At 43.4% G+C, this 22,107-nt stretch overlaps 1 protein-coding gene across 4 annotated transcripts in view; it reads left to right on the top strand.

Moving 5' to 3' along the window:
• RSU1 (Ras suppressor protein 1) overlaps positions 1-21,519 on the top strand; it is a 118,986-nt gene extending 97,467 nt beyond the window's left edge. For 3 of the 4 annotated variants that reach the window (XM_030010057.2, XM_030010059.2, XM_030010058.2), the window contains one exon: positions 21,046-21,519. In XM_030010057.2, the coding sequence (XP_029865917.1) occupies positions 21,046-21,148 (103 nt within the window). In that variant the 3' untranslated portion in view covers positions 21,149-21,519. Of the gene's footprint in view, positions 1-315; positions 480-21,045 lie in introns of all 4 variants that reach the window. The other variant, XR_005932045.1, reaches the window with a different exon arrangement.
• Positions 21,520-22,107: the final 588 nt, after the last annotated feature.

Genomic DNA, 22,107 nt, shown 5'->3' with positions numbered 1-22,107 from the left:
CTTCACTAGGGTCCTGCATCTGTGCTGTTAGGATGTAACATGGATCTTCAAAGCCAGATGCTGAGTGATACTTGTAGGCAGCTCACTGAACCTACTGCTTATTCCTTGAGACCAGGGACCCACCCACTCTTGTCATGGAACTGCAAATTTTTTCAAAAAGTATGAGGCCAACTGTTGTGTTTGGAGCCAGGTGACTTCTCTCTTCAAGAAGATAGTTTGAGCTGTATTGTGTCTACACTTCACAGTAAGTCACTATCCAGGATTTGCACTAAAAAACTCATTTTTGCTTAAATAAGAATTATTGTCTTTTACTAAATACATGATGCCCATCAAGTGGATGCAGTACTAAAGATGTCAAGTGAATGAATCATGGGCAGGAAGAAGAGTCAGGACAGAGTTTGTCTCTGTAGCCTGGAATCAGAATCTGGACAAGGCTAAGAACTACTCAGGATCAAGATATATGACCACTCTGATACAAAGTAAATAGCGTTTTTAAAATTAATGTCCTTGGTATTGGTTATGTTAATACTTCCCTTTTGCAACATTTATTTTTTCATTAACGGAGCTAATGTGACCGAAAGATGGATGTGGAGAAGTGACAAGCACCATGTATGTTTAAATGGGGAAGGGTCTGCTGCAGTCTGTGCTCATGCTGAACGTGCTTAGTCTTGAATTAAGGGTACTGAAAAACATAGACTAAGGAGTACTTGCACAGCATTTAGGGGGCATGCTCCTTACATCAGTCAAGGACCCCCCATGTTGTTCTGTTCTATACCATAAGGGTTCCTTGAATTCACGTGGTCTGAACGCTTCCTTCATTCACTCCATGCTCCTTTTGTTCACCAAAGTGAGAGCTGCCTGTGTGTTTCTTGCAATATACTGGTGTTGACCTCTTTTTCCCATGCCAAGGTCAGCTGCTTTTCCATACGTGACGCTTTGTGTGTCTTTTTATCCCTCTTTTGTCCTCATAGCTCTTCCTTCCTCTCTTGCGTCCTTTCCCTAGCTCTTACTTTCTTCCCATCCCTAAGGCAATTTGTTCTGGGTGTCAGCATTTCTAAACTGTACTGGGAGCAAGTGCTGCAAGGATATGGGAGGAAAGGGGGGTTCCTTAGCACTGGCGAAGAAGATGGCAGCCATCCACTGGCTCTTTGATCTATAGGCCATTACTCACAGATTTGGATGGCTGAAACAGCTGAATCTGCTAACTAACTGCAAGAGGTCACAAACCCTATGCGTATATATACCTTTCCCCTTTCGTTTTCTTGTTTTCACCAAATCAATATGACATTGCCCATTGCCTAGAACATTGCCTGAAATGTTGGAATTCATCAAATAATCCAGCATCCTGAAATTATCTTGTTACAGACAAACACATGGAGAAATGCCACTCTGCTAACAATCATAACATCCAGGGATGAAAACTACCCCAGTGTATGCTCAGGTCATCAGTCCCTCAGCACAGCTGTTTTTTTGAGGCTACGCTGAATATCTGCCAGTTTTCTTACAAAGCTGTTCTACAGACTGATCTAATACTTTCTTGGTGGGAGATACTGGCTGACCCTTATTCTGTGGGTCTCCCTTCCATTGTGCTGGTTCCTCACCACTCTTTGTGTCAGCTTTGGGCTTGTGAGCTTTGAGTGACGACAACGTTTTCTCCGCAACGTGTATGCATGTCCCTCTGTGTAGTTACACCTTCCAATTTATACCATCTGATTTGTTTGGGTTTGTTTTAATTACAAAAATGGATTGATCTATTTTCTTTTCTTTAACTTTTTCCTCTGGCTAGGATTTCCCGTGCCTGCATCACATTAAATCTGGTAACTAAACAGCTGTGCAGTCATGTTAACTTGCTGTCCTGACAGAAGGCATGCACCCCAAAAATAAACATTTTCTAGAGCAGTGTAACTACAGTGCTGGAAGAGTGGTCTGAGCAAGCTATACTGTGAGCACTAGACCAGGTGAAGTCAGTGTACCTTTGGCTTTGATTACTGGGTTTTGATTAAGTTTATTTTGAATTTGCAGTGTGGTTTTGTTGGGGTTTAAGGGGGTTTTTGTTCATTTTGGGTTTTTTTTATGAAGGGATATATTTGGTTTTTGTTAGGCAGGAAACTAATAAAAAAGAAAAGGGAAAGTTTCTTGAATAGAAAGAAATATGAGTGGGTTTGGATTTTGTTTCTTTTGATTTTCAGTGTAAAGTATCTCAAAACCACTTTAGCTGGGAAGTTGACGTAGAGGATAAGAAAACACTTGAGTATAGTAGTGGTTAACTTTTGAATTAAGTATTTTTCATTAATAAAAAAAATGTGACATATATTTTGGTTTGGAGTTTAATCTTGATCCAGTTTACTTGCTGTGATAAAAACTGCAGTTCACTGAAGCCCCGAAGAGATTCATAGAGAGCAGTTGTTCGCCATAGTATCATTTCTCAGAGATAAGTTATGCAGCAGTAAAGACAAGTTCATAAACTTTATTGTATTGCTTTAGTAGCAGTGCTTTAGGTACTACCGGGAAACCAAATTCAACACTAAGGCATTCCCCAAGGTTTATTAAACTGTCTTAGAAGCTGCCAGTGTATTTTTTTTTTCTTTTTAGGATATTTTTCTAAGCTTAGTAGTGGGAGGAAGAGGATGGTCTTTTTTTCTTCATCTTTGGTTAATCTTTCTGACTTCCTACTTACACTAGCATGTAAAAGAATCATAATATAAGAAAAAAATTATACTCTTTATACTGATTGACTCAAACACATGTAGCTTTTTATAGGCTTGCCATTTTTCTTCAATAGCATGCATCTTTGTCATAGTTTATAAATTATCTAGAAATAGTACAGTTATAGTTCTTCTTAAAATTATGTGCCGCTATGAGCAATATGTACTATCCACATTTTCCATATGTTGAGACAATGTTCTAGTTTTATGTGTATAGTAAAAAAATTATCAGTGATAAACAGTCAGTTGAGTAGAACTGTATCTTAATTGAATACTGAAAAAATCAGGATCAAAGTACTTTGTATTCAGAAGAATTTTAGGACAAAATGTTTATTGGGCCCTTTGTCGCGTCCCAGAGTTGGAGCGACTCAGGTTCGTGGATTTCCTTTGTCAGAATTAAGGTGAAACGACACCAGGGGAGTTCAAACAACAATCAACATTTATTCAACCTAGATAACCTTGCCCAAGTACAAGTGAACTTATCAATATGAACCTTGCAACATGTCGTTAAGCCGCTGTTTGAGAAGAGAAGGGAAGTATAGAAAAATGAAATGGAAAAGGGAACATGAAACTGTGTCAGAAGGAGAGCCCTCCCGTTGAGTCACGAGGTTCAGAGCAGACCCCCTTGCTTTCTGGACTCCTTCTCAGAGAGGAGCCCAGGGGCGGCTAGGTCCACTCCTAGTCTCAGACTTGGTCAACGGTTTATGTTTAAAAGGATGAGGTGTAGGGACTGTGGAAAAGAGAGAAGAAAAAGAGGGAGGGAGAGAAAGAGAGAAAGAAAGAAAGAGAGAAGGAAAGGGTTTCACCAGTCCTGGGTCCAGCGTTGGTCCAGCCAGCGTAGAGATCCAGTTCTGGAGGGCGCGCGCTGAGAACTCGTTCTCCCTTCTTTTATAGCGTGTTAGTCGATGGTCTCGACATGCGCAGTCTCATTCCCGGGGTTCTCTGGAATCGGTCGGAGAGCTTGGGGGGGGGGGTTCATCGCAGAGTTGCCTCTCTTTTTCTGCTGGCATGACTGCTTAAGATAGAAGCACAGTCCCATCCTCCGTGGGGCCTCCTCCTCCAGGCGCATATGCTGTGCTCCTTCTCCTGGTCACTTAAGATAAGGAATTGCGGCTTTGGAGAAGCGCGGTCCCACCCTCCGGGGGGCCCTCTCCTCCGGCCACATTGTCCTGTTCACAAAACTCCAGCATTTTTACAGAGGCCGTTTTCTCCACCAAAGTTCTTTAACGAATGTTTGAGACATTGACTATAATTTGTCCGACCGTCACACCCTTATGTGGTAACCCTGAAATAGGTCTTTCTGGGCTTTGCAAACTGTATTAGTATGCAATATTGTCACCAGAGGATTTGTGGCTGTTTGCCTCTAATTGATACATTTTTCTTAAGAATTTCAGAAGTTCTTTAAGCAGCTGTCATTTTCACTATTTATCTCTGGGTTTCATTTTAGGACAAATGTAGGAATGTTGAACTGTTGCTATCCTAGCTGATGTTGCAGTCTCTTTGGAGACATAATTCAAACTGCAAGTTACAAGACTGAAAGACTTAAAGATAAGAGGAAGAGTTTATGTCTCCACTGCCCATGCAGGTATATCTTTTACAGCATAATAGCTGTTCTCCCGTAAAATCCAAGCCACAGATTTTTTTTTTTTTTTTTTGCCACAATATCTCTGGGTGAATTGAGTCCTAGGGAACTGCCTAGCTACATCATGGTAAATACAGCATTGTCACCATGAAGGTGTCACAGAGAGGGTGCAAACAAAAGCTACTTCTCTTGCAGTAAAAATCTCATTTTGACAGTAAAGCATAGCCAGGCAGAGAGCTGATACCTAGCCTTTGAGTCATATTTTAACTCCCACTGCCTTAGCTAAGACCTAACAGATGACCATCAAGAAATCAAGTGCGATCTCAGGAATGCAAGCACAGTTGTTGTGAAAGGGACCACATATTCCCCCTATATTGGAGCAGCTGTGTGGATCTCAAACCTCATGAATCCCCTTTCTTGTGAGTCCTATTTTCTACAGCATGTGCTAATCAAGTGGGTAAGCTGTCAGGAAACACCCCTAGAAAGCAGCCTGTCCACAGTGCACTTGTTCAACTGGGGATGCATCTATTCTGTATCTGAACATGTGCTCTGAAAACATCTGTTGGTCAGCTTAGAGCACTGAGCAGTGAGCTGATGGTAGCTGGGTGCTTCAGTGAAAATACAGCACTGTCTCACCGATGGGTGCTGGAAAATGTGTTACCTGAGATGAGACCAAAGGAAGCAAGCCATCTTCTCTGTATGTCCTCACTTTGGCACCAAGCAGCTTTCTGATTTTCAGGGACTTGAGTGTTTAATCCACATGAGCCCCTCTACTGATGCTGCTCATTTTGTTTGTCAGTGAATAGGAGAAAGCAGCTGAAAACACAGCGCCAAATTCTTCAGGGCCTGAGTATCTGCATACGACTGTTGTGTCTAGGCAAAGTTGCTATTTATAAGGGCTCTGGGGTGGTGAAGAAATGAGGCATCCTGTGTGAGGGAGAAGATGTTTTAGGCCTTAAAGAGGGATTGATTTGTGGTTATTATTGCTGCCTTTGATCTGTCAACGGGGATCTGAAACTAATCCACCAGAGCAGCACAAGTCTGATATATAGTGCCAGATGGAGATGCTAGAATAGGTTACTCCTGCTGTCTTTGACACTGCATTATCATGAAGTAGTAAAACAGGTAGTACAAAGCAAAGCAAGCAAGGGTTAGGAGCGTGTGCGCTGCAGGAATGCTGCTGGCTGTGTGAAGTGACTGCGAGTTGTTAAAGCCACTGCAGGATCAATTAGCCATTCGCAGCATTATCCGAACCTGATGAGAGGCTGAGGGACCCAACCACACAGAGAAGTTGGTTGGCCTACAGAATAGAACATCACTGGGTACTTCCATGCTAAATTGAGGGAGCAGAAGATGCAGGCTCCCTGTATTTCAAAAGTAATCCCATAAGCACAAATGGCCATAAAAGTGAAAAACAGTGTTTTGTATAAGGACTTTTATTCACCGTGGGTTCATACCCCACCTATGAAGTGTATAAAAAATGAATCTCATTTAAAAATGTTGTGCTGGAAGCAGGGAATATGGTCTAGCTGCTGAGGTGTTGGTGGGATTTTACCACTTTTGGTTTCATTTTGTTTAGAAATTGGAGCAATTTGGGGCTTAGTACGGCTATTAGTTCTCTATAGAGCTCATGATCATGTGAGTCAGCAAGCTCATTGCACAAGAAGAGCTTTGTATAGATGTTGGATCAATTGGCAGTGAGTTGTCAATAAATGTATCTCCTAGACACTGTGCAATTGACAGGCTAATGAAGTGCTTTCTTGGTGACAGAGAGCTGTTGACAAATCTTTTGCCACTATGCTTTTTGCACTCCTGCATTTCTCATAAATGCGCTCCGTGCCGCAGGCTTGGGGAGTACTAGGACAGTTTCACAACTAAGGGGGGTGCCTGTTTGCTACCTTGCATGCATAGGCTGGGATTTGGCAAAGATGTTAGTAGCCTGTGTGTTGAGGAACCAGAAAGTAAGGACAGTAGTCCAAGGGCCATGTTTGCCCTCCTGGCAATGTGTTTTCCAACATGTTTCTAAGACAACACAGAGTAGTTGTCCTGCAGTTTATCCTCCAAGATTGCAACTTGGGGTTTGGCTCCCCGTTGTTGCACTCTTTCTGCCTTCATCGCAAGTGGTTTCAACTCCATGTTTCTTTTCCTCTTGCCCAGAAGCAGGTGGAACCATTAGTTTATTTTGCATCACTCTTGGAGGCTCCTGTGGGTGCCTTTTGCAAATGTCTGATGATGGAGTAAACTAGTTCCTGTCCTTTTATGTAGAAGTTCCGTATTTGTTCCTCTAACTCATAAGCATACGTAAGCACCAATGATTTAGGATGAGTGCTGCCTACCTATGGCAAAAAGATGTTCAGCAAAACCAGATCGTATTTGTATGCATAATCCCACCTTCCTTGTAAGAGAAACTATTTTGGTTAATGCATGCATTAAGAAGTTTACAGAGTGACTCATTAGCCCTAGCTATTGCTAGCACTTGATGAGAAGACGTAATTGTCACTCCAGTGTTCATAGCCAGCCTATGTTGTTCATACGTTGCTGTACAGTTTGGAGCTGTAAGCTGTAATGCAGGTGCAGTTTGCCTGTTTGCTTGCATGGATAATAATGGCCATGTGTAGAAGATTTAAATAACAAAGAATGTGCTATTTGATTGACATTGTAAAGCCATGGGTTTTTTTGCAGTTTCCAAGATATGCCTCAGTTGCTAACACTAATTGCAACAGAAATTATTATTACCTCTGTTGTAATTCTTAAGTAATCTAGAGGTCTTTGCACTTCCCAAGTCACTGTGTTCAGGAGAGAGTTAAAATAAGAAATGTAGGTGATTTCCAAGAAGACTGTGATGAGACCTGCCTCAAGGGATAGCCCGTGCTGCACGGTGTGCACTAGTGGATTTTCAGTTCTCAGGAATAGATCGTGTGACATTACAGGCCAAACGCTGCATCCACTGAAATCAGAAGCAAAACTTGTATTGATTTTGTTGAAATCAAAATGAGGCTGACACTGTGTTACCATTTCATCTTGACGGACATCAGGGAAGAAGGTGGCCTTTCAAAAGGCTCTATGTTCTTCACGCTGTGAGCCTTGAAATACACTGAAAGCAACTTGGGAAGTTGTATGGTTTGGATGACACCAGAACTTACTGATGTCAGTGTAACTGTTGTTTTCCAAAGGGGTGGTCAGCTTCTTGCTTTGCAAGAGGGAAGGAAGCCAATGCAAAAATCTGCAATGGGGCAGGGACAAGGATTCACATAGCAAGTGAGACTTGTAGTCCCACCCAGCTTATCCAGTGCTATGGAACACAAATCTAGGAGAAACACTGCTGTCAGGAAAACATGAATATAACACAGTTTGTTTCTGGTAGACAAAAGGAAGCTCAACCCTTCGCTCAAGGTGTTAATGGCATGGAAAAATATGTGATTTTCCTGTTGTTTCAGAATGACCTCCAACCGTAGGCAAGTTTATTTACAGAACAGAGCTTTAAGAAAGGACAAGCTAAAAAAGAAATGGTAAATATTCAAACAAATGTTAGTGTCTTGTGTTACCTCAGGAGCTGGTTCAGTTTGCTGATTGCTCAGTTTCAGTGTGGTCTGAGTAATGAAGAGCTGACTAGTGAGCCTAGTTTGATGTAATTCCCTGAGTACTCTTGAAGCATAACAAACCCAGAAAGACTGTAATGAAAAATAATAGAAAGGTAGCTGGGGGCTTAACTTATGATCTGTGCTCATTACAGTAAGCGACATTTTCATTGCAGTGTTACCATAAAGATTATTGGCTGCCACATAACATAGGTCCCTCCTGAAAATATTCTGGAACAGCTTTGTTGGCACAGTAAAAGCCATGGAAAAACGCCAAAGATTTGCTTAAAACTCAATAATTGTTTGCCAAATATTAATGGTGTGATGCTTTGTTCAAAACTGGCTGGAAAATGGGGTGAATAGTCTGTATCATTTTATTACATGGTATCTGTGTGACCGTCTTTGGTCTTCCGCAGTAGATGTATATAACTGGAAAACCATTCTGTTGATATTTTTTGCTTCCATAATGAAGTACTTGATCTCTGGCTTTCAAAATTCCAGCATTTTAACATGAATGGTGACAATGATTTTGAAATTGGCTTTGAATCTCCTTACTCCTTTGTGCGTATGTGGACCTGTCTGAGCACAACTCATTAGAGTATCTGGAAGATTGACATCATTGGCATGTTTGTGCCAGTGTTGGCCAGGGAGGAGTTGAAAGGGCTGTATTTGGGAACTGGAAAGAGATTTCATGAGGAAGATGGCAAAATTCAATATTTGCATTGACCTGTTGTGCATGTTCAAAAATTCAATCTGAGAAGGCTCAAACAGCCTTTCTGGAAAGTATATACAAAATGTGTCAAACAAAGCTGACTCAGGTGACTGGGTGAAACTGGATTGTCTGTGATGTGTAGCACTTCAGATGTGGTCCTTTGTGTCAAAAAGGTGAAGTGAGTTTCCTCATTTCTTCACCTTTTTCCTGGTAGTGCTTTTGTGCAGCTAAATCCGGTGGGCTGGAGGAGCCAGGGGGTTTCTCCACTGATAGCAGTGACCAGCTGCTCCATATCGCTGTTCCCTTGTCCTGCCAGTAGCAAGGCTAACCACAAATTCAGAACATGTGTGTACACATGGCCAGCCATGAACAGATTAGCATGATGGGAGGACAGGTGGCCACATAAACGCAGAGAGGACAAACAACAGCCAGACTGCATTTCTAGGCATCATTGCTCAGGGAAAACCCTATGTCAGGGATCCCTCTGGTACCTGGCTCCCAAATCTTGGATATTTCAAGTATCAGGCCCCCAGACCCAGTCTTACCAGCCTATAGCCCCTCAGCCTCCCTGGGAGCTGATCCCAGGCCCTTGGTCTCTCCAGTGTCGAGGACTCAGTCCATCCTAGTGACCAGCTAGCCTGGCTTGAACTTTGCTGATGGGTCATGCATGCATGTTGTCAGAACAGAGAGCACACTCACACAGAAAACAGTTATAAACGGGGTTTAGGTAGAACACACCTCCACTTGGAGGTGATTTGGTGCAGTTTAGCCAAACAAGCGTGCTGGCCAGCCTCCTGCTTGCATATGACTGGCCTCATTTATTCCCCACTTGATCCTCTCTCCATTTTCCTGCGCTTGTTCTCTGCCATCCATCTTGAGCCCTCCTTTCCACTCTCTTGGTCCTTCCCCTAAACATCTCATAAGTCCTGTATAATCCTTAAATACTTTTGCTCAATCCCAAGACTCCCCCTAAGCATCCCACAGTAAGTCCTGTGCCCCCTTTACACAGTGGTCTCCAGAGCCTGCACAGCCTTCCAGAAAGAGTGTGTTGAGTCACGCAAGTGGGTTGTGCAGCGGGACCGGGGCTTAGTCCTTCACCTTTGAGGGTCTCGGGAGCGGTGATTCAGGAGGGTTAGGTTGGTTGAGTTCCCCACCATGTCACTGTGTCCGTCGTCACTCTTTGGTCTTTGTGTCTATTTTGAGGAGCCATTAGGCAGCCGGCCCTGCAGCCAGTAGGGATGATGAAGGTAGACAGACACCCTGGCAGAGGCACGTGAGCCAGCCCAGCAGAGCAGGGCAGCTATATAAACCCTGCGTATGGAGAACTGCAGTCCCCTGAATGTTCTCCCTGCTACTGCCAGTGAAGTCAGTCATGCTCAGTGTGCAGCAGAGAAGGCTCAGATTAACTCAGACACTTCAGTTTTGCTCAAAAAAAGAGACTCTGCGTATCAGTATTTTCCCAGAGTCCCTTCTATACATTTTATTGGTACACTTTGTCTAGTTACTGGAAAAGAAATACATACCTGCCAGATGTAGAATAACTTAAAGAAAGTTCCTTGGCTTGCACTTAGCTATTTTTACCTTCTGTTTTCCTTTTTTTAAATGTTAATTAGGTGCACAGCAAAATGCATGTAGTAAATCAATAATAAAGATTATGTAAGGGGATTTATCTGAGCAGCAAGCCCCTTAGTGTAGCATTCAAAAAGGAAAATGAGCACTGGTTTGCTTAAACCCAAAGGACTCCATGTGCACAACAACATTAAAATAACATAAGAATGAAGAATCCGTTCGGCTGGCTCCAGGAAGCTGTCTGTGCTGTGTGCCAGTATGTTTTCTGCACCGTGTTCGCTGCCTGTCCAAGGTTAGTTTGAGAGCAGGCAGGTGGCCCTGAATATGGTCCCAGCAACATGGTTTGGTGAAATGGAACAAACTGTTGATTTATCTACTGCATGCTCACGGAATTACAAATACATAGAGACAAAGGTTGTGATGATACAGATGACTCCAGTGAACAGAACACACTTCTTTCTCACTTGAGTAGTCTTACTCCTTCTTGCTGGTGCATTTTTCTCTGCAGCCACCTGTGCGGGCTTCTGCCAAAGAAGCTGAGCCTGCTTGTGCAGATTCTGCGGCTCTTAATTCCTTTTGATTCATTAGGTGGAGGATGTCATTTGTCCTGGTGGATACCTCAGCCCTCAGGGTTTACAGCTGATGCCTCTGCCTGGCACTAAATTGTTTTTTCTGGTCATACATAAGTGGGAAAGCACCATTTGATCTGTGAAAAGAAAACAAGGGGAAAAGTATTCCGCTGCAATCTGTGGGAATTCTCAGCCGTGAGGACTTTAGGTTCTGACCTAGGAAGTTTCTCTGTGCCTGGGGTGGATCCAGGGACTGGTCTGCACATGTAGGCTGAACCAGTCAGCAATCCATTTGAAATGGAGCGTGAGAAGGGAGATCAGCCCTCCTGGATGCACTTGAAGATGCAAGTCCCAGGTGAGAAATTCTTCATGATTGACATAGTCTGATAGGACTATCCAAGTGCAGAAACGAATCGTTCTCTCCCTGGTCGTCTCAGTCTGCTGTCTCATTATACCAGGCTAGCTGGTGGTTGTTTTATCAGCATAACAGATTCTCTAGATGAAATCTTAATTCATGTTTGCCTCTGTTTTTAAAGAAATAAGCATAAGCACGTCCTCTCCTTCCCATCTTCATGACAGTTTCATGGAGGTCCTCCTTGTGTGTGTCTGGCTTTGTAGCACAGCTGAGATTTTCAGTGCTGGGCTCCCTAGGTATTAGATAGGTCTGACTTTCAGAAAACGGATGCTGGTGTTCCATGTGCTTTCAAAACCTCTCTGCCAAAAGTCACATTTCTTGCAAGCTCTTTCAAGTTGGGTATGCAAAGTCATTAGCCAGTTTTGCAAATCCTTTTCCTTTACAAAAGACTCTTTTTTTTCTAGGTTTCTATGAGCTTCCAGCTGTGCTGCCCTAACAAGCCTCACATTTAAAGTACTTGCTTCAAAAGGCTGCTAGCCTCAGAGAATATAAGGAGAAGGCTTTCTTCTATTACTGTATATTAATTAAAGAAATGCCTAACACCTACTTGGAATTTCTTTCTGGAAAAAGAAAATTAGTTCTCCTTAACATGCAAGATGGTGAGTTCAAAGAAGCAGGGGTGTGATGGGTTGACCCTGGCTGGTTGCCAGATGCCCACCAAAGCCATTCTATCACTCCCCCTCCTCAACTGGACAGGGGAGAGAAAATATAACAAAGAGCTTGTGGGTCGAGATAAGGACAGGAGAGAGATCACTCTCCACTTACCGTCACGGGCAAAACAGACTCAACTTGGGGAAAATTAACTCACTTTATTACAAATCAACCAGAGTAGGGTAATGAGAAATAAAACCAAATCTCAGAACACCTTCCCTCCACCCCTCCCTTCTTCCCGGGCACAACTTCACTCCCGGCTTCTCTACCAACCCCCCCAGCGGCACAGGGGGATGGGGAATGGGGAATGGGGTTTACGGTCAGTTCATCACACGTTGTTTTCTGCTGCTTCAACCTCCTCAGGGGCAGGACTCATCACACTCTTCCCCTGCTCCAGCGTGGGGTCCCACCCACGGGAGACAGTCCTCCACGAACTTCTCCAACGTGGGCCCTTCCCACGGGCTGCAGTTCTTCACGAACTGCTCCAGCATGGGTCCTTTCCACGGTGTGCAGTCCTTCAGGAGCACACTGCTCCAGCGTGGGTCCCCCACGGGGTCACAAGTCCTGCCAGAAAACCTGCTCCGTGGGCTCCTCTCTCCACAGATCCGCAGGTCCTGCCAGGAGCCTGCTCCAGCGCGGGGTTCCCACGGGGTCGCAGCCTCCTTCGGGCATCCACCTGCTCCGGCGTGGGGTCCTGCACGGGCTACAGGTGGATATCTGCTCCACCGTGGACCTCCCTGGGCTGCAGGGGGACAGCCTGCCTCACCATGGTCTTCCCCAGGGGCTGCAGGGGAATCTCTGCTCGGGTGCCTGGAGCACCTCCTCCCCCTCCTTCTTCACTGACCTTGGTGTCCGCAGGGTTGTTTCTCTTACATGTTCTCACTCCTCTCTCTGGCTGCCGTATACTGCCTGTCCCAACTTTTTCCTTCTTAAAAATGTTATCACAGAGGCGTTACCACTATCACTGATTGTCTCGGCCTTGGCCGGCGGCGGGTCCGTCTTAGAGCCGGCTGGTATTGGCTCTCTCTCGAACACAGGGGAAGCTTCCAGCAACTTCTTACAGAAACCACCCCTGTAACCCCCCCCACTACCAAAACCTTGCCACACAAAACCAATACAAGGGGTTAAATTAACCAGTTTAAGAGCTGACGTGTCTGGCAGAATTAAAATTATCCAGCAACTGCCAGCCTTATAGGAGAGCAGGTGTTTGTAAATCATAGTTACCTTGGCTCAAATCTTCCCACACAGACACATCTCCACTGAGGTGTCTCCTTACACGTCCGACTGGACTGTATTTCTTTACAACTGCTGTGTTTGGGCTGCTGAGTCGTCACAGCAGGACTGATGATGCTATTGTGAGGAGCGTCACAGGGAGCTCCTGAGCTCAGGCCAGAGGTCCATCTGGTCAGGATCCATCTGACAGTAACCTGTAGGGAAAGAAGGTGGGAAATATGGCACGTAGAGGCTGAGTCTTTCTCTTCTTCATATATATATGACACAGCAAATGCAAACAGGAAAGACTGGAGTTGAGGGATCCGGCAGAAGGGAGCCCTGTGAGGAACTGAATGGTGAAGTGGCTGGTAGGAGACACATGGGATGGGTGGGCTTATTTTGCTGGATGCACATTCAACACAGTTGCTGAGATGGTGAGCTCCAGGACAGTTTTGGCAGAATACTTTTTTTTGCTTATTGAGATTGGAGTGTTTTTAGGCAGGAATTTGCAGTAAGTCAACATTGGACTGTATGACTCAGCAGAGTCTGTAATGTAAGGTAGCTAACACCTTGTGAGAGCGTGCCAAGTGGGAACAGAGGGGGAGCGGTTGCTTTGGGCAGACTTCATCTAGTATTTTAAAATATCTAAATGTGAGTGTCTACATGTCAGCTAGCTGCCTACTGTCCACTGCATTTGGTGAAAATCTATAACAGAGTATAGCAACTAAGCATCTTGCAGCAGACACTTGTATTTGGTCACCCAAAAAGCTGTCTACTCCACTGGCTTCATTAGCCAGATCTCCACTGACTGCAACACAGGCTTGGATACCCAGCTCTCCACCTGTACTGAATCCTCTCCTTCTTACCTAATTTGGGCTCCAATAATTGAAACTAGCTACTAAAAAGAGCTAATCCGAGATGGGAAGAGGTGATCAGTTCCCCTGCAGAGTGCTTCTGGGGGTGAAGACCCCAGAAAGCACTTGAGGGGACTAGGGATTTCTGGTGATGCAGAAAGTCTCTTTGAAAAGTGAAGTGTGGGACTTGGGGGGATTAGGGAGGGTGATGCCAGGGCAAACTGCAGGAGCTTTGGGTTATGAAGGTTATTGGGGTAGGTGGAGGGAACAGGAAGATACCGCAGGTTGTTACACTTCACAGTGTCTTGGGACTGGGCTCTAGGGTGTGGAGATTTGGGGCAGTCTGAAGTATTAGGCATACCAGAGTGTGAGTGGGCAATACAGGAAGACAAACTGTTACAGACCTAAAAATACTGGAGCAGTTTTACAACACATTAAGAGCAGCAGGTTTAGTAGCCCAGAGGCTCTTGCAGTGTAGCAAGCACGCAGCACCGCCAGCGCCTGCCCCCTTCAACCAGTGAGCACTGCCTCCATGTCGGAGCATGAGGAGTGAGGTGGTACACAGACAGATGATAGGCCAAAGCTGAGTTTTTGAAGAAACTTGCAGAAAGCTTCAGATGATGAACATCTCTGACACTGCTGCCATCTGCTCTCAGAGCACTCGCAAACAAGGGGCAAAAAATTAGCTGAATAAAATGAGTCACTCTTGTCTGTTCTTCCTTATTAAGAATCCTAAAACTGCAGCTTGCCATCCGAGTGTGCAAGGAAACCAGATATTCATTTCACTTACCCATGCAATGTTCCTCTTAATTTAAATCATCTGACTTTTGTCACAGAGAATAAAAATAAATTATTGGTAAACTACCAAAATAATATGATACTTGCAAAGTAATTTTAACCCCCACTATTTTCTCTCACTGGTACATTACTGACAAATTAAACCCCAGTATCAGGCCCCTTCCTAGGAGAAGATGTGGTTTGAGGAGGTGACGTGTTAGCAGCTCCCACAGGAGAAAAGGCCAGTCTCAGTAGCTCAGAGGGGATACCAGAGCAGCAATAAGCCATGCAAAAACTGCCAAGGCAAAAGCATCTTGCAGTAAGCGCTTGAGAATTTTAACTAATACAGGCTAGCCAGCAAGTATCAGTCATGCAAGCACTTCTTTTCAGCTTTGGGTCTCCAGTGATATCACCACTGATTCAGCCTTTCCCCTCTCCTGCCTCGGCAGCTGGGGCTGGGGACTGTCCTGTTGAGGTCCTGTAAACACCCACATTTGAAGCTGTGTCTGAGCATTAAATACCTGCCTGAACCTGAGCTCCAAGCGAGCAGTGCTGGAATGTTTCACCTTTGTTTCTCAGCTTATGGTACATACCTGGAGGTGGCATCTCTCCAGGATCGTATTTAACTGTGTGTGTCCTTTTCATACTGCATACTCACCCTGTAGGTCTATGACAGACATAAAGTGAAAGCAATTTATTTCTTATGGCTCATTCTTGAAATCCTCTTTCAAAATGCTTAAATTCAAGAAAATTAATGTGTGCATCAAACACTTTACGCTAGTTCACTAGCTTACACACAAGTTCACTCTTCATCTCTGGGAGCACGTAGCCTTCAGATAGTGAATGTTTTGTTGTACAAGAGCAAAAAATTGGAGGCAATTGTGCTGAAGCTGGTTTTTGAAAGTGGCTCTATTGAACTTTATGAATTTTAACTATGGTTCTTTTTTAAATTCAGAGATTTTGGTAGCAAGACTGTAAGCTTTCAAGTTACAAGGCTCCATGCCTGATCTTATGCTGTAAATTGCAACATTTAGCAATTTGTAGTTTAATTTAGAAGGATCACCTACTTGCCTAAATGCTTAAGTAATGTGGCAGGCTGTGGTTATTGATTCTCTCTGAATTTATTACAAGAAAGCTGTATTCACTCTTTCCTCTTGGGAATGCCCCTCCTGAACTGCATGCTTGCTAGTGACAGCTTAGACCCCTGATACATAACCAAAGACCTTGCCTAATATCCTTGCAACTGCTTGGGGAATTTTTATTAAGTAAAAGCATCATTAAAGTAGACAGAATGATGAAGTTTAATGAGCATCTTTCTCACTTGATATTGTTAGTTTTGCTGCAGCAGCCGTAGTGCTCTCATTTGTTCCTTCCAGTGGGGCAGATAGAGAATGCAGGGAGATTTTGTTTGTTTGCATACGAAGAAACATTTATGTTCATGAGAGATATTTGCTTTGAAAAATATATACAAGGAAAGAAAGCAACTGGAAATCTCTATCTGAGGGCTTTCTGCATTTTCAGTCTTGCATTTAATCTCCCCTTTCACTTTAACATAATGAGAAGGCTGCATGCAATACTGTAGCTGCTAAGTCTACAAAGGTTCAGTGGTTTGTGAACTGTGGTTGTAATAACTAGCTTCTGACTGTTGCTGCAAACCACAAACATCTCAAATACTTATTTGCATTCCAGATTTTATTCTTCAGCTGAGGTTTTGGTCTGCAAGCTGTGTGTAGTGTCCTGCTCAGAGCTGTACCAGCCCCATGAACAGGTGACATTCCAAACTACCAAGTGTGGAGGTGCTGCCATGAATATATTATCAGCATTTACCTCACAAATCTGCCTTGAAACAGTAGCCACAATCTGCCTCAATATTCCTTTGTCTGTTTATGGAGGCCGTCTGCCTTTGCTAAGGGTCTAGTTGTACAAACAGATAATGTCAAGGTGCCATCTCCTAGTACATTACCATCCATCAGCTGAGCTGCGTAACTGTCTGTGTGTATGTCTTAAGCTGACCTTCGCTGCTGAGGACGGTGCATGAGTGTCTCTGCCTAACACGTTTGACTTCGCAGTGATGCCAGAGCAAGAACATGTACACAGTTGGTTACTACAGCTTGGCTGACAGACGGTGACGTGCAAGCTATGGTTTCTGTGGCTCTATCCTTCCAGTAGGTATCGAGATTAAGGGCTGTATATGTAAACTCCACATCTATTACAGCCAAGGGGTTATAGGTTCTCGTGTAATTCAGATAGTTGCGTCTCTGTGCGGATCAGCTCTGTTAGTTTTTTTCTTTTGGGTTTTTTTTCCCTCTGGTTTTGTTTTGGTTTTTTTTTTTTTTTCCTTGGGAGCTATAAAAGTGGTGTCTGTTGTTGTACCAGAAGTTCATTGAAAATTGTGCATTCTCTTTTCCCTAGTGTAACAGAAGGCAAATTCTGTCCCAGAGGCATTATCACAGTCATTATTGTATTTAAATGTTGTTGTGACACCATATGTCTCCTCGTATTTGATGTGTGCAAACACAAGAGAGAGTCCCTGTCTGTGAAGGCTTGTATAATCTAAATACGTCTGATCCTTGCTCTTTGCATAGCAGACTACTGTGATAGATTGTAAAGCACTTATCTTCAGTTGAGATAGCAATGTGCGGCTGAAACTTCCTTGAAATTTTGCCAGAGAAACCTAAGTAGATATATTTGATTTGCTTTTTTAAAACCCAATAATTATTTTCCTGGATGAAAATTCAGTGCATGTGCCGATAGAAGTGGTTGGACCTGAGAATAAGTAAAAAGAATGTAAAAGTGCTGCAGATGTCTGCACCTCACACACATCTACTACTGCTGACGTAGTATTTGCATGGGGTGGAGGGAATTGCTGGAGTACCAATAGCACTGAATATCATAAGGAGTAAATATGAAAGAAAAACTGCTACTAAAAATACTTAGAGGTCAATTGGGATTTTTACTGCTTGATGCATGCAGTGGCCACTGGACCTTTCACAGTCAAAAGGCGTTGCCCAAGTAGACTATACCGGAACTCTGAAGTTCATTCAAAATTGTCAATATTCAGCTTCTGCACTTCAAAAGCATCCGTGTAGTCAGTGGAATTCACACCACACCCTTTTACTTCAGAAAAAGTTCACTAACCTGAGCTCTGCCAGTCCACAAACTTGAAGATTTGCCCTGAGAAAGCAGGAAATGAGAGGCAGAATGAATGCCTGAAGTGTCATCTGAGAGGGAAATTCATATAGTTTCCAAAGCAAAAAAGTGGAGCCTAAACCAACCTGAGCAAAAAAAAGGGTATGTAACACCTGAAAACCACTAAAGCTGCTGTTACAGTCCTCTCTGGCTTGGCACTAACAGGGCAAAGGAGCTGTGGGGCAGCAGGAGGTGGAAGACAGGACAGGGGCAGGGGACTTCCATTCCCATCTGTGAAGTTTTTTTGTGCTCAGATACAGTGGATCAGTCAATTCTCTGTTAATTTGGTACTTAAAGTCCCAGTCCGCAGCTCTTAAAGGGGCCTTTTCTTACTATATGAAAAAACTTTACATTCTACTCCAATGTAGCATTATTTCTCTAGAGCCAGAAAACAACTTGAATGTTAATTTAGTATTTAACTAACTATTGGTGTTCACAGATTTGAGCATGCATTTCCACTTCTCTGTTGCTAACTTCTCAGAGTTACAAAATCATTGCTGACAGTGGTTCAAATGCTGCGCCGCATATTGTTGAGAACAAGATGGTGCTTGTTCCCTGACTTTTTCTACCCTGGATAGGTTTCCGATAGGACAGTCTCCATGAATGACACTTCTGTGCTCTTCCACAATGATAGTATTTCCTGATACCAAAACATCTCCTGCCATGTCTTTCCTCCCTCAACTAACTTAACACCTTCCAAAACAGGACAGTTATTTAGGATGGTTATTTGATTAGTACACATACTGTGTACTTAGATAAAATATAGCCTTGTGCTGTTGGGGCTGTATCTCTTATGAAAAATAAAATATGTGTATTGTAGCTAATAGTAAGCATTCAGTTATCACGGAGGGTCAGGGCTCCCTGCGTTCATCAGGAAATGGGATCTGATCCCATGTTGACAGCAGGTGATGGCACACATAAAATTTCAGTAAGGTGAAATAATGTCATAGTTTACAGTTGTATTTTCCTTGAGCAAGGCTGTTTTGGGTACAGTGCACCCTGACAGCAGCCTGTTTAGCAGCATGATGTAAAACTGCAGCTGCTGAGGAGGTGAAAGCGAGTGTTGCCTCTCTACCCCACCCTACGAGAAGCTCTAATCCCAGCAGTCCAGGAACCCCAGGGTTGAAGTATCTTCCAGATACAGCGAAATAAAGCTCAGAGCAGGTGGTAGCTTTTAACCTCCTGACATGGAATAGAATAGACCAGACCAGACCAGACTATTTCAGTTGGAAGGGACCTACAACGATCACCTAGTCCAACTGCCTGACCAATTCAGAGCTGACCAAGTTAAAGCATGTTGTTAAGGGCATTGTCCAGATGCCTCTTAAACACTGACAGGCTTGGGGCATTGACCACCTCTCTAGGAAGCCTGTCCCAGTGTTTGACCTCCCTCTCCGTAAAGAAATGCTTCCTAATGTCCAGTCTAAACCTCCCCTGGCGCAGCTTTGAACCATTCCCACACGTCCTACCACTGGCTCCCAGGGAGAAGAGCTCAGCACCTCCTTCTCCACTTCCCCTCCTCAGGAAGCTCTACAGAGCAATGTATGTCTTGGCTAAAATCTCTCTGTATCTGACATAAATAGCCCCTCCATGGCCATGGCTTACAGCACAGTAATTCGAGAGTATTTCTATCTGTTTGGATCCTTGTTCAATGTCTCTTGCATACAGTTGACTGTATAGTCCGTCAGGCCCTGTAGAAGAAGGAGGGCCCGTCCTCTGCTGAAATTAGTTTCAGCCTGCAAAGCAAAAGAGGTCACTGTAAATAAAGAGTCAGTTTATCTCTGAGATACCCGCTCAGGGTGATACCCGCTGCAGAACTGTCTATCAGGTCATGCTTTCTGGATAAGCACCAACGTATCATGAGTAACTTAAGTCTGTCTGGACATGACTAAGCAAAAGTAGCAAAAGGATCTCTACCTGGTCCTTGTTTGCAGCAAGGGTTGGACAGACGTGCAAGCTGCATACACGGACTGCAGCAGGGGAGAGTGCACGTGAGGGTGCGTGCGATGGACCAGTGCAGCTCGCCTGCCACAGCTGGGACCTTCTGCGTGCCCCAGACACGTGAAAATGCAGGACCCGGGTTCTGTGGCGACAGTGCTGACAGCTACCCATCCCTATTTTGACACATCAAAAGGCAATTCTAGGAAGACTCAGAGTTTCTCAACCCCAAGCCCCTGATCTGTCCTGTTTTTTGACAAAATCCACCAAAAGGTGGAGGTGCAGTGACACATGGAAGGCTGTTGTGGGAACTGGTGCCATTATCTTTAGTAGCAGAATTCCTATCAAGTGGTAGATGATCCTGGCAACAGCCTCGTATGGGATTGGGGCGGACACTCACCAGCATCAGGCCTAAGTATTAGCAGGGGGACACCCTTCAGAGGGATTTCAGTATTGGTGTCAACATTGCCAGTGTTTATACAGCTGAATGAGCAGAAACAAAGCTCGTCCCTGTTCCCTTCTAGATGCACTGACACCCCCGCAAAGTACGTCTTCAAAAAGCACTTTATGTCAATAGGGGAAGTTAAGTTTGAGCTGTGTTTATTTTGGGTAGGTTTTTAATTTAGTTTAATCAGGATTACTCATAAATTATCTATTAATTACTATGTGATGTTTAGCAAGATCCTCTCAGCCATGTAGTCTATTTAGCTTCGCAGTGAATGCTAGCCATCTTAATTGTAGGATACTTTGTCAACATTTAATCAGTGGTACTTAGTAACGTGGCATTGATGTGTTGGTAGCTGTCCCAGTACTATCAATCATGTGTGAGCAGCAAAGGCGGCTGTGACACCATTGCTCTCTGTCACATTATCAAGCCCTTGGGTTTTCTGGTTAGGGATGATGCTCACTTTGCTCTAAGTGAGCACTCTATCTCTCCAGTTCAACCCAATTTTTGTTATTGTCGACTTGAATACACATCCTTGCAGCCTTCCAAGCCTTAATCCCATAACTGCAGAATAAAGGTTGCTAGTTTCTGAAGGCAAAACTGATTGCTCATTCACTGCTCCAAAGGCCTGCTCTTCCTGATGTTACTCTCCCGATAAGTCATGAAAAACCTAATATTATGGACTGCAGCATGAGATATAATAGAAAATTCAGTGTGTTGAGACAAAATAAATATAATGACCTTCCTTTTTTATTTCTGGTAACTAGATGCATTATTTAACATGCTGCAGAGTAAAAGCCTGTGTTTAATGGTTGTATCACAAATATTCTTTGTCTCATTTCCTTACAGTCTTTATGGCAGACACATGCAGGCGAATCCTGAACCTCCAAAGAAGAACAATGACAAGTCAAAGAAGATCAGCCGTAAGCCTCTGGCAGCCAAGAACAAATAAGTCTGTGGCTTCTGCCTCTGTTTTTATATCTTTTACATTGCTTTTGCATGTGCCTATAATATTCCTATGCATCTCCTGTTACTCATAAGAAAGCAGACACTAGAGGTAAAAGCAATTTACTATGTATACTGCTTTAGAAGATACTGCTTAAGGAATACAAAATTACATATTCTCCTAATTATGGTCACATTTATGTAGCCATTTAATATATCACTGTCAAACACATTTTAGCTTTTCTATTTATATGTATATTAATGTCCTCCCTTCACATGTATCACGTCCTGTCAATATCAGGGGTTTTGCACCTATATTATATGATATTAAATTTCATATAATATTCCAAGCTATTTTAATAAAGGTCTTTATTTGTATTGTGTTTCAGTTTCTTCAGTAGGACTTCTGAATAGCGAATTCCTTGAGGAACGTATGTGTCCAGTTTCCTGCAATGTGTTAATTTCTTGTGTAGGAATGTGATAGCATTTTATCTGATACAAGTTAGTTAAAATGGAAAGCATTCTGTTCAAGGAGTGAAAAATTTTAATCAGTTTCTATTTCTTTTTTACATTGCTATGTCCTGCTTTTTTTTGCCTTGAAGGTTATTTTGAAATCAAGGAGTAGGGGAAGGAAGAGAGGAAAGAAAAAAAAAATTGTCTTTGTAAAGAGCTGCCAATTGCCAGCCTCAATCTGGGGAAAGAGAACTTTGTCATTTGAAGAAAATGGTATTTCTGCCAATTTTTTAAGGTTGGGTTTTGGGGGGTTTTTTTAGGCAGAAAACCCAAATAATTTATCTAATCTCTACTGAAAGTGCTTGTATTTAAGAGCTGTTCCAAATGGCTTTTGAAAATGCCACAGCTTCTATATTCATCCATACAAAGCCAGCACCACAACCAAGCTCAGAAGCTGCAAATTGTTTAACATCTCAAATAGCTTCAGGTCTTACCAGTGGGGAAGAAAAACCT

Source organism: Aquila chrysaetos, chromosome 3 (assembly GCF_900496995.4).
Source record: "Aquila chrysaetos chrysaetos chromosome 3, bAquChr1.4, whole genome shotgun sequence".
Lineage (NCBI taxonomy): Eukaryota > Metazoa > Chordata > Aves > Accipitriformes > Accipitridae > Aquila > Aquila chrysaetos.
This window is presented reverse-complemented; position numbering and strand designations above follow the sequence as displayed.